The sequence below is a fragment of the Carica papaya genome, chromosome 4, assembly GCF_054855325.1.
Source record: "Carica papaya isolate Zhongbai chromosome 4, ASM5485532v1, whole genome shotgun sequence".
Lineage (NCBI taxonomy): Eukaryota > Viridiplantae > Streptophyta > Magnoliopsida > Brassicales > Caricaceae > Carica > Carica papaya.
The window spans coordinates 20,263,662-20,276,487 of NC_142312.1; the positions used below are offsets into that span (position 1 = coordinate 20,263,662).

Below are 12,826 nucleotides of genomic sequence, written 5' to 3' on the forward strand. Positions count from 1 at the left end.
TTTTGCACTATGTAAAGGCAGAATTGAAACTTCACTAACCAAAATGCTTACAGAAGTAAAAGTTTATTGATAAAGAACTAAGGAAGTACAAATATACAAAATATTTACAAGTTTAAGAAAATATCTATCAAAAGAAGATTCAATCCCTTCAAATGCCCTTCCATTCCTCTCCTTTCAGAGAGTCCAAAGGTGACCAAGGGCATAAGCCTGCCCTTGGTAGCTTTTCATGCCCACAACTCATCCTTTAAATTGCTAGCAATGGCCCAATTAATGCCCAAAACACCATATACCAAAGACCAAAGCCGGTGAGCAATCAGGCACCATAGAAGAATATACTTGCAAGTCTCCTTGCTGTTTTTGTGTAGAGTCACGGCTGACCAATATTTTCTCGCTTCTAATCAGCTTGCCTAGTGTGAAACTACTCTCACTCACTGCTTACCAGGCAAAAAAAAAATAGAAAACACCCTATGTGCGGCCTTTACATTCCAAATCGTGCTAGAAATAAATTTTACACTCTCTCCCTCTCTTAGTCAAAAACATTTATAAATATTTAACAAAAAAACGTCCGCTCTTGCTAAGACTCCATACTAGTTTGTCTTCTGCCCCTCCAGGAATAGACACTCAAGCAAAAGATTTGAGAAGATTCATGGATTCCTCCATGTCCCAGTCATTCAAATTTCTAGATAAAATGATAGACCAAGTACATTCCCATTGTTTCCCACAAGAGCATCCCTCACATATATATTCTTGTTTTGTGCAATAGTTGAAATAGATAGAAATCTCATGAAGAGAGCTCCTCCCTCCATCCACTCGTCCTTTTAGAAACTCATTTCCTCCAGCAAACCAACTTTCTATTTACTACATTTTCGAAAGATCTTTTTCCCATGATTAATCTTCTTTCATAAGCCAACCCCATGTTGTCCTTTGAGCTCCTTGACATACCACCCATAAATCTCTACACCAAACTTCACCACTAACACCTTCCGCCACAAACTCTCTCTCTCCCACATAAATCTACAAAGCTATTTACCTTGCATGTGGTATTGAAATCAATTAAAGATCTTACCCCCAACCCACCTTCCTGGATCGGCTATTTGAGTACGTTCCAAGCCACTAAATGGCATTTCCTCCTCTCCTCAAAATCCCCCACGAGAAACCTGCGTTAGATTGTCTCTAATCTTTTAACCCCACTTACAGGGGTAATTGAGAGACATGCAATAAATGGGAATACCAGTCATGGCAATCTTAATAAGACCCAATCTTTGTCCTTTGGATAGTAGACTCCTCTTCCACCCTATAAACCGATTCAAACCAGCTCATCACTGGATCCCACATTGATAAATCCTTGAATGTAGTACTAAGAGGAAGACGAGTATGTTATCCATAGGTTATGATGTGAGCAAGGATAACCGAGGGAAACATTTCCCAAGGACACAAGGTTACCACAAGAAGCAAGAATCTTGCGGACAACCGGGACCCCACATGACTGCTACCTGCGGGCACTCACCCGCACTGGGGGGCATGCAGCATGCACGCACGCAGCATGAGAGTCACGCACACACATGACGCCATGCGAATACAGCCACACGCACAAATAGACGCCTTTGGGAGACGCCCTACGCCTGCAGGAAGGGGAAAATTCCAAGGAGAATGAAGAATTCCACTCCCGCAAGGACACTTGCGAGTCCAAGCTTGTAAAGCCCAAAGATCCCGGCCCATGAAGGTGTCCAACACCGGACCAAGTCCAAGAACAGTCCAAGAGGGGTCAAGAAAACCTATTCAAGGATCTTGGAAGAAGGATTCAAAGGCCTTTAGGCCCAATCCCAAGATCTAGGCCCAAATCGCATCAACAATAAATCTTTTGTGACCCACTTTTTTTAAATAAAAAGTGTATATATGTATTTGTATAGGCACCAATAGGTGCAAGCCATGTACAATTATTTACAATTCAATCCTCCACACAAAAGAGGACTCTAAGAGTCTCACAAAACAATGAAAGATGACCCATTAGCAAAAAATCAAGAGTCCTAAACCATCTGCTTTTTAGTACATCAAAACCTTTAGTATCATCAAAGCCTTCAAACGCTCTTCTATTCCTTTCTTTCCAAACAGTCCAAATAAGTGTGAGTGGAACCAAATCAGCAGAGATGTTTCTATCTTTAAGGTACTCCCAAGCCCATATCTCTTCCTTAATTGTTCCCGTCATCACCCCAACTAATCCCCAATGATTTATACACCATGGTCCACATCAAATATACCAAAGGGCACTGCAATAAAAGATGCCTGCAGCTCTCCTCAGCCTGCTTGCACAGGTAGCATGCATTAACCAAAACCAAACTCCTTCTCCTGAGCTTATTGATTGTCAAAATACACTCCCTACTAGCTTTCCAAGCAAAGAAAGAAACATGAGGTGGAATTTTGACCTTCTAGATTTGCTTATACGGGAAAAGATCACCCCTAGCCTCACTCTGAAACAGCCTTTTGTACCAGGATTTAAAAGTGAAAGAACCCTTTTTTGTGAGGTTCCATCACGGCACATCAATATTGTTACTTGGGGATACCAATGGCAATGCCCACATCAATTTCTCATACTCATTAAGCTCCCAATCATTCAGATTTCGTATAACCAACACCTGCCACCCCCCTCCTCCATCAGCATTACTCACAAAATAGTCACTAACTCACACTGCCTTGTTCTATGCAATAGCATAGATTTGCGGAAAAGTATCTTTAAGCAGACCACCCTCCATCCACTTATCCTCCCAGAACCTAATCTTGTTTCCCTTTCCCACCTTCCATCTAATGTATCTTACAAACCCCTCCTTACCATCCTCAATCTTTTTCCATAGGCTTTTATTGTGGAAGTGCATAGACCCAGGAGTGAGCCATCCTTTCTCTTCCAACCCAAATTTTGAAGCTATGACTCTTCTCCAGAATGCTTGTGGCCCACTTTATCTGGAGATGATAAGTATTTACCTTTATAGCAAGCATAAACAGAAACCCATTCAGTTTTAAGTGCCATCTAAATGCTTAAGGCAAATATGAGAAGTAATTCTTTCTCTTTTAGATAAAGTAGAAATTATATTAGAGACGAGGAGAAAGAGAGATGCTAGAGAAGAGAATGAGAGGATAAGGTATCCTCAAAAAAGAAAAGAAACAGAAAACAAAAGAAAAATGCGTTAAGGGAAAAGAGAATCAAAACCTTTGCGAAGTAGAAAATAGCATACCCAAGAAGGAAACATTGGCCTTTGCCCCAAAAGAATCAAAGAGATGGTTGATCCAAACTATGAAGCAGCTAATCCATTGCTTTAAAAATTCTAGCATTCACACAACATCCTATGCTACTTATACTGCACCATGCAGCTTAACAAATGATTCTTTCTACTCTGGAACATCATGAAATTCTTACAAGTAGACCAAAAAAAATTCCTCAGAAGCTCCTCATGGTGCGATTTACATTACACAATAATAATCTAAAATTTATACCATAGGTTTTGGTATAATTTAAAGATTTCAAAGTCGGAATCTATACACTTCTAAAGTTGAAAAAGAAGTGTCTGGTTTAGTTGAGTTCCATGCTACATGAAATAAACAATAAAAGCATGGTGAAACTCCTGACTAGTTTTCACCCCAAAACCATTTGGAGTTGAAAAACCAAAAGGACCCAACCCAGGAAACCAACGAGTTTATGGACTCCCTAACAAATTCTCGTCGATTCCAGCATTTTCTAACACATTTGAAGGGTTTAAAATCATACTCACTGACCCAATGAAACCCCTAAAATAATCAACAATTCATGGAAATTAATCAAAAGAATCAAAAACATCCGATCAACAACCAGATATAACATTCACTAACCTTGAAGATGAGAAGGTGAGAGTGTTGGATTCGTAACTTTCCAATACATAGGCTTGGAGTCCACATCATGCTCAACTACGGGAGGCGCAGAACAAAAGCCAACATCGCCAAGCACGGCCTTAACCAAACCTTAGAAAGAAAAAGTGAAGAGCGTTGATTCGAAAGGGGTTTCCAGCTCGAAGAGCAATGGCAGGTTGGCGAGAAAATCAGAACACCAGTTCCTTGAGCTTCTGGTGTCCACCTTTTCCATCATTGTCTAAGGGCATGGATTCCTCTAATACAAGATAGAAGAAGAATATGAAAAGAAGGAGAAGAGGGATAAACACTTACATGCAAGAGCAATTGAAAGGAGAAGGGGAAAATGCATCGTTACTGCGACCACAAGGGTTTCACCTTCGACGGTTTCTGCAACAAGAGGAAGTTGCTTCAGTTCACTCTCACTATCTGTTATTTTCTGCAATGTTCAGTTTTGTGGGTTTTAATTGAATAATTTGTTTTTTATTTTCAGACGTAATTGTTTAATGTTTTTTTAATTATTGATGATTAAGCTTCATTCTGAAACTAATGCCCTAATTAATGTATTATTTTTTAGGAATTTAATTGTATTAAACTTAATATGACTAATATGGCAGGTAGGTTTAGAAAAAAGAAAAAATTCATATGAACAATTAAACCCAAAAAAAAAAATTACAATGTATTTTTACTTATCAAAATTAAAATATTTTTGAAGACTTAATTAAATACAATCTAAAATGTTGGGCACTTAATCATCCAAAATTAAAGAGGAAACACTCAATTAAATAAACTTTTTAGAAATTTAAACACTTATTAATATGTGTGAGAAATAGAATTTTCTCATTTCCCTTTTAGTTATCATGTTACTTTTCTTTTTATTTTTATTTTATGCATAAAAAACCTACACTAATACTTGAAAAAAGAAAACATTTAAAATTGCAAAAATAATTTTTAACTTTTAATTCAACTATCAATTTGGTCTATAATTTTTCAATTATTATATCAAATCTTTGATTTTTTATTTTCTTTTACAAGAGAGTCCTTTATTTAACTTATTTATTAAAACAAATACGTATTTAATATATTATTGTAGTGCAAAAATTATTTCATTAAAAATTAATAACATGGTTGTTATAAAGATTAAATTTACAATTAATTTTAAAAATAAAGGCAATAATCTATATCTAGTCTAGATTAAGAGATAAAAATAAAAGAGTTAGAAAAAATGACATACAATAGGTTAAATTAAATAAAACCTTGAACTAATCATATTAATCTAAGTATCAATTTTATTATCAATTGATGATAGTATAACTATCACATATGATGATACATCTAAACATCTATTTATTTTAACATATAATTTAATATAAAGAGTAATTCAATGAAAGAGTAAAAGATTAGGACTTGATTTTAAAACTTGAAAATGTAGTATTTCAAAACTTATAAAAAAAAATCAAATTGTCAATTATTATTTTATTAATTAGGCCAAAAAAATGTGCAAGCAAAGATTTCTTATAAGGATTTCTAGAGCGCATGTGGGGAAGAATATTCTACAAGTTTGCCTTTTCAACTTTAAAATCTAATCTATAAATAAAAGTAAGGAGATAAAAAAAATGAAAATTATAAGTGAATGCTTTTTTTTATTTTGATAAAAAATAAAAATTAATCATCAAAGAGAAAATGAAAGATATGTGATTATCTTATTTATCTTTAAGGTTAATATTTTGGTTCCCCTCACTTATAATATTATTAGTGAAGATTATTGTTAATAAGTCACAATGTGGATGATGTATAACTAAAAATATAACTCCTAAAAATAATTTTAAATTTTATTAGAGTTACTATCTATTTTATTTGCAACAAGATTGAAATAGTAAAAAATTACATATGTAAAGACCCGCAACTTAAAAGAAAATAAAATCATAAAATAAATGCAAAAACGAAACAATAGAATTTAGGGTTTACTTTCCTTACACAATAATTTAGAATGTCCAATAAGGTTACGAGAATGTTCCTTCTAAAAGAACAAATGAAAATCAAAGAAATAAACAAAAGGCAAATAACTGAGTATTGTAGGACGACCTTCACTAACTTTTGAAGGGAGTCCGGGTGGTGAACTATTCACAACCCTCTTGTTGATCAGAATTTAGATCTTGATCCTCTTGATATTAAATAGTTAATGAAAGGATGAATTATACTAGCTTAGTAAGAATATCACACTACTCACCGATACAGAAACTGAAGATTGGTAAAAATCATAAAAATAATCAATAGAGTTATTGATTTAAATAAATTCATTTATCATAAGAAAAATCATTTATTACATATATTTACCATTGCGAGATTTTCAAAATCGACTTATAGAGATAATAATTCAAATAACATTCTAACTTCATATTCAAGAGAGTAAGAACAATAACTTTCCCTATTTATTTGCCTACTGGTATCCTTAGGGGCTCATAGGGATGTCCCACTACGCGTGAACTAATATTCAATATTTTCAACAAATCGGCCATCCCCATACCCCGTCCGGTATGAGCGCTAAAAATATCATTCCTCAATACTTCGTTCGGTATAAGGATGAATCAGGTCGTCTCTATACCTCGTCTGGTATAAGCATCAAAAATACTAATTCTCGATACCTCGTTCGATATGAGCCAACATTCATGGTAGGATTCTCTATGTACTCGGTCCGTCCACCATCTTTTAGGATATCTAGTAAGACTATCATTCATTAATTCACATGACCAATCAATTTTTCGTTTGTATATTAATTACAAATTTCACAAATCAACCGTAAATCACGCAAGAGAAGAAATATATATTAATGAAGCATAATTGAATCAATTAACTATTTCAGTATATCATCATGCATTTACAGCTGTAAATTCAACAATCAGTTAAACAGAACAAAATAAATAACTAACCGGTTTCGGCTCCATTAATAACTTGTAATTATTCTCAAAGTTTTTTAATTTACATAAAATATCATATTATCGATTATTAAGTTTCGATTCCATAACAGATAATAAGGTGAGAGATTTTTATCCGAATCGGTGTCTGAAATACTGAACTTTCTACTACGCCTACTGACGGTCCCCCAATTTTTTGAATTTTTTTCGGTTTCACGTACCTAAAATTACTCCAAAAAACACAAAATCGGTGTTAAAAATCTTTTTTGGCCAATTTTAGAATTCTAACACGACGACACCGCTGGCTCTGGCGACGACACTACCGTCCGTGGCGGCAATTTGCCTCGACCTGGCCATTTTCGGCCAGGTTTAGCCAATTTTGGCCGATTTTGTACTCATCCCTGCGAAAAAATGCGTTAGGAGGCCTTAGTTGGCCGAAAAAAGTCAAAAAATAAAAACCTACCGACGGCAAAATTTTTTGGTGCGGCGGCTCCATCAGCTCACATTCGCAGCTGAGTGCTTTTCTTCAGTCAACCTATAAAAAAAATGGTGAACACAATGGTGAAAAAATCGCACGAAACAGAAAACAAGAAAGGGCTCATCCGAGGCGATTTTGGGTTTTACCCGTGGCAGGGCTGCTAGGCTTTGCCCATGATTTTCAGCTCATCCACCGTTTTTTTATTGGAATTAAATTTCGAGCGGATAAGAGAATTTTTATCTTTTTCGGCGGTCGGAGGTGACTCTAGCATGGCGGCGAGCGGCGGTCAACTTCCTTCTCCGATGAATGATTTTTCTTCTACTGTGGGAGGCTGGCGGCTAGAGTTTGGGTTCGGTGTGATGTGAGATATTTATACCTATCTCGCGTTAATCTGGACTGTTCATTGCGTTTGATCTTGATCGTCCGATCGTGTTTAAAGAGAAAATAAATTTAGACCTTTCATCGCAATTTGATCTCGACTGTACGATCACGTTTAAAGAGAGAACGAATCTGGATTGTTCATCATATTTAATCGCGATCATCCGGTTACGCTTGAGGAGGGAACAGATCCTAACCGTCTACGCGTGTGGGAACGCTTCTGGGCTGTCCGATCGCGGGACACGTGGATCGCCATTATGGCATTGAGTTAGTGTACTTTGTCACGTGGCACGCTCCGATTCGTCGGTGTTGCTAACTAGGCAGTCCTACATGGGGTAATTTTTTTTAATTACATTTTGACCCCCAATTTCTGATTTTTCTTTCAAAAACACCTCAGACCTTAAATTTTCACCCATTTTTTTCAAAATTGTTTTCAATTTCATTCTAAACCTATATTTCCCCTAATTTCACATTAAATAAAAATTTATTAATTTTAAAATTATATTTTTATATATTTTTAAATATTAAAATTAATTTCGTACCAAATTCCGACCCCAGGTATTACAACATAAGTCTAATTTTAAATATTCTCGGTTTGGAAATAGTATGGGGAAAAAAAGTGTCAGATACTCATCCCATGATTTAAGCAAATTATTAATTTAATTAGATGTAAAAATTAATTTAAAATTCTAACGATGAGGCATGTATTTTTTGGTCATTTATTCATAATACAACTAATTAAAGTTTTTATAAGCAACAGAGTATGGATTAAAATTATATAAAGGTAAACAAAATAAAAGTAAAGAAAACATAAATAGAACCAATGTGACATCATTTTAATAACATAGTCCTCCATTTTATTTCTTAACTTTTTTTTCTTTGAATTCACATCTTTTATTGGTGTTATTATTTTTTCATTCCAATTATTTGTATTTACTTGTTAAAATGTATTGGTTACATTTTTTATTAACTAATGTTCAGGGTTCTAATGTCTAATCATCAAAAGATAAGTAAATAACCATAATAAAGAAATAAACAAATAACCATAATGTAGCCTTTCGACCATGAACCAATTTATTTATTCAAGTTCCCCTCTCATAAAGCTTAAGCAAACAAACACAATCTACCTAGTATATGATTTTCCATTTCGTTTGGCTTGAAGACATTATTGTAAAGCTAAATTAAAAAATAAAATAATCGTAATATAGAAGAAATTACTCAAATATAAAACAAATGGCAAGTATTGCCAAGAAGCAATGTAACATCGGGGAAGTATATATTTATGTATAAATTAATTTATAAATGAAAATAAAATATATATAAAAAGGAGTGTATATATATATATGTATATAAATTAATTGATAAGTGAATATAAAATATATATCTAAAAAAAAGAAAGAAACCCTACAAAAAAAAAGAATAAGGACGGCATGAGAGAAAGCATGGTAAGGAGGGCTGATGGAAGAGTTGGCAACCAGAAGGAGATGAGAGAAAGGGGCGCAGGCAAAAGAAAGACGCAGCAAAAGAGAGATATGGCAAAGAAGAAGAAGAAAAAGAAGAAGAATAAGAAGAATAAGAAGGGGAATAAGAAGAAAAAGAAGAGGAAGAGGAGGAAAAAGAAGAGAAAGAAGAAAAAAAAGAGGAAGAAGAAGAAGAGAAGGAGAAGAAGAAGAGGAAAAAGAAGAAAAATAAGAAGAGGAAAAAGAAGAAAAATAAGAAGAACAAGATAGATCTATGTGTGTGTTGACCGAATCTGAGCAGAAGGAGTGCAACTACTGACCAAATTTAAGCAGAATGAGGGTAGCTAACAACAATCGAAAATAGAAGGTCAGTGTATTCGCTCATATCTGCGTGAAAAAAGACATATTTGTTAAAAATTAATTTGTAAATTAGAATATAATTAATTAGTTTATTAGTGATTGAACTTCATAAATTAAAGTATCTATATGTCTTTTGGTTTGGTAGAAGTTGTGAGTCATAAATTAGATTTATTATATTTGTTGGTGGTTATAATTAATTCTAGTAGTTGTAATAGTGACTATAAATACACATGTACTTAAAGTTTTTTTGCAAGAACCACAATATAAAATCTTGAGTCTTCTCATTAGTCTCTCTAACCTCTTCCTCCTATCTCTAGCAAAGTGGTATCAGAGCTTAGTTTTTTTGTTAAAATTCTAGAGATGGCTAATAATAATCTATTTTTTTTCCAATTTTTCCGTCTTATAAAAGAATACTATGAGAGTTGGTGTCTTCGTATGAAAGTCATACTTGCCTCACAAGATGTGTAAGATATTGTAGAAAGAGGCTTTACTCCACCCGAAGATGAAGGATCCTTAACTCAAAATGAGAATGATGCTTTTACAAGAATAAAGAAGAAGGATCAACAAGCTTTTGCACTCATCCATCAAGGTTTGGATGAATCTATGTTTCTAAAGATGGCCGATGCTACCAACGCAAAGCAAGCTTGGGAGATTTTGAAGAATTCCCTCCAAGGAGTTTACAAGGTGAAGAAGGTACGACTCCAAACTTTACGAGGTGAGTTTGAAGCTTTGTAAATGAAGGATGTTGAATCCATTTTAGATTTTTTCTCAAGGGTAAAGTCTATAGTAAGCCAAATGAGAAGATTTGGTGAGATGATGGAAGATTTCATGTGGTGCAGAAAATTGTTTGATCGTTGCCACCAAAATTTGACTATGTGGTTTATGCCATTGAAGAATCAAAAGATCTACACATTTTGACATTTGAACAATTAGAGGAATCTCTACAAGCTCATGAAGAAAAAATGAAGAGAAGACAAGAAGAGCCTTTAGAACAAGTTCTCAAATAAAAGATATATTTGAATGATGGTGGAAAGCAAAGAGGACGAGGAAGAGGCAGAGGTCGTGATCGTGGTCGTGGTCAAGCATTTAAAAGAAATGAAACTCAAGATAATGTCGATAATGAAGACAAAAGTCAACTATCAAATAGAGGCCGTGGAAGAGAAAAAGGTAACTATAGAAATTCTAACAAATCAAATATTGAATGTTATAATTGTCATAAATATGGACATTATGCTTGGAAATGTCGTAACACTTTTAATGAGAAGGAGGAACAAGTCAACTTTGTCAACGATAAATAAGATGAGGAAGAAATAACTTTGTTGCTAGCATGTAAAGAGGGAAATAGTGATACACATAATTCATGGTCCTTGGATAATGGAACAAACAATCACATGTGTGGCAATAAAGAAAAATTTGTGGAGCTTGATGAGAAGATTAATGGTAATGTTTCTTTTGGAGACTCTTCAAAAGTTCAAATTTAAGGAAAATGTAAAATTCTAATCTCTTCAAAAAATGTTGGGCATATACTTATTATTAATGTTTACTATATGCTTAAGTTAAGAAGTAATATTTTGAGTTTAAGCCAACTTCTTGAAAATGGATATGAAATTCACATGAAAGATTATTGTCTTTGGCTTAAAGATCAAAGTGCTAATTTGATTGCTAAGGTGCACATGTCAAAGAATAGAATGTTTATCTTGAATCTCAAAACTATTAAAGCAAGATATTTGAAGGCTAGTATGGAAGATGAAGCATGGTGTTGGCATATGAGATTTAGTAATTTGAACTTTAACTCACTAAAGGCAATGGGAGAAGAAAAAATGGTGAAAAGGATGCCATTAATCAACCATCCTAATCAATTATGTGAATCATATCTACTTGGAAAGCATTCAAGAAGGAGTTTCTTAAAAGAAGCTACTACAAGAGCAACCAAGCTATTTCAACTTGTGCATGCCGATGTGTGTGGGCCAATTAATCCACTCTCATTTGGTAAAAACAAATACTTTCTACTATTTATTGATGATTTTAGTAGGAAGACTTGGGTATATTTTTTAAAGCAAAAATTAGATGTTTTTGTTGCTTCTAAAAATTTTAAAACTCTTGTAGAAAAAGATTGTAGTTGTAAAATAAAGTTTTTGAGAACAGATAAAGGAAGTGAATTTACTTCCAAAGAATTCCATGATTTCTGTGAATCTAATGAAATTCGTCATCCTTTAACGATTCTAAGATCGCCACAATAAAATAGAGTTACAGAAAGAAAGAATAGAACTATTCTTAATATGGCTAGAAGCATGTTGAAAGCAAAAAACATACACAAGGAATTTTGGGCTGAAGTAATTTCTTGTGTAGTGTATTTATCTAATAGATCTCCAATATCAGGTTTGAAAGACAGGACTACCCAAGAAGTATGGAGCGGAATGAAACCTAATGTCAACCATTTACGAGTTTTTGAAAGTATTGCATATGCTCATGTTCCATAAAAATAGAGATCTAAGCTTGATGATCGAAGTGTCAAACATACTTTCATTGGGTATGATGCAAACTCAAAAGGCTATAAATTGTATAATCCAAGCAATGGCAAGATCATGGTAAGTAGAGATGTTGAATTTAATGAAAAAACGACGTGGAATTGGGAGAAGAAAGAAGAAAATGCTTATGATTTCTTTCCATACTTTAAAGAGAAGAACCAATAGGCCATGGTACCTTTGCAAAAGGCAACTCCACCTCATTCTCCAACTCATGTTGCATCACCCATTTCTCAAGAAAGTTCAAATAAAAGGCCACAAAAGTTGAAGAGTATTCAAGATCTTTATGATGAAACTGAGGAGATCACTAATTTTGATATAAATGATTTGTTTTATCTTTTTCTTGACAATGAACCAATGAATTTTGATAAAGCCATCAAAGATGCAAAATGGAGACAAGCCATGGAGGAAGAGATCAAATCCATAGAAAATAACAACACATAGGAACTATCCACTCTTTCTAAGAGACATAAAGTTATTGGTGTCAAATGGGTCTATAAACCTAAAAAGGATTCTCAAGAAAATGTGAAAAGGTATAAGGCAAGACTTGTGGCTAAAGGATACAAGCAAAAACATGGGATTGATTATGATGAGTTTTTTGCACCAGTTGCTTGCATGGAGACTATTCGTTTGCTCTTAGCTATTTTAGCTCAAATAAAGTGGAAAATATTTCAACTTGATGTAAAATCGGCATTTTTCAATGGCTATCTTAATGAAGCGGTTTATGTAGAACAACCATTGGGTTTTGTGGTTGAACGGCATGAAGATAAAATGTTGAAATTGAAGAAAGCTTTGTATGGGCTAAAGCAAGCGCCACGAAAATGGAATAGCCGTATA

At 34.1% G+C, this 12,826-nt stretch overlaps 1 protein-coding gene across 5 annotated transcripts in view; it reads right to left on the reverse strand.

The window, feature by feature from the left end:
• The window catches only part of UGLYAH (ureidoglycine aminohydrolase), a 38,665-nt gene extending 34,320 nt beyond the window's left edge, over positions 1-4,345 (reverse strand). For 4 of the 5 annotated variants that reach the window (XR_015818515.1, XM_088218081.1, XM_088218079.1 and 1 more), the window contains exons 1-2: positions 4,189-4,345; positions 3,859-3,987 (exon numbers count right to left, since the gene is read on the reverse strand). Coding sequence is in view for 4 of the 5 variants with exons in the window: in XM_088218081.1 (XP_088074207.1) it covers positions 3,859-3,987; positions 4,189-4,225 (166 nt within the window). In the remaining variant the exon portion in view is untranslated. Of the gene's footprint in view, positions 1-3,858; positions 4,089-4,188 lie in introns of all 5 variants that reach the window. The other variant, XM_088218080.1, reaches the window with a different exon arrangement.
• Positions 4,346-12,826: the final 8,481 nt, after the last annotated feature.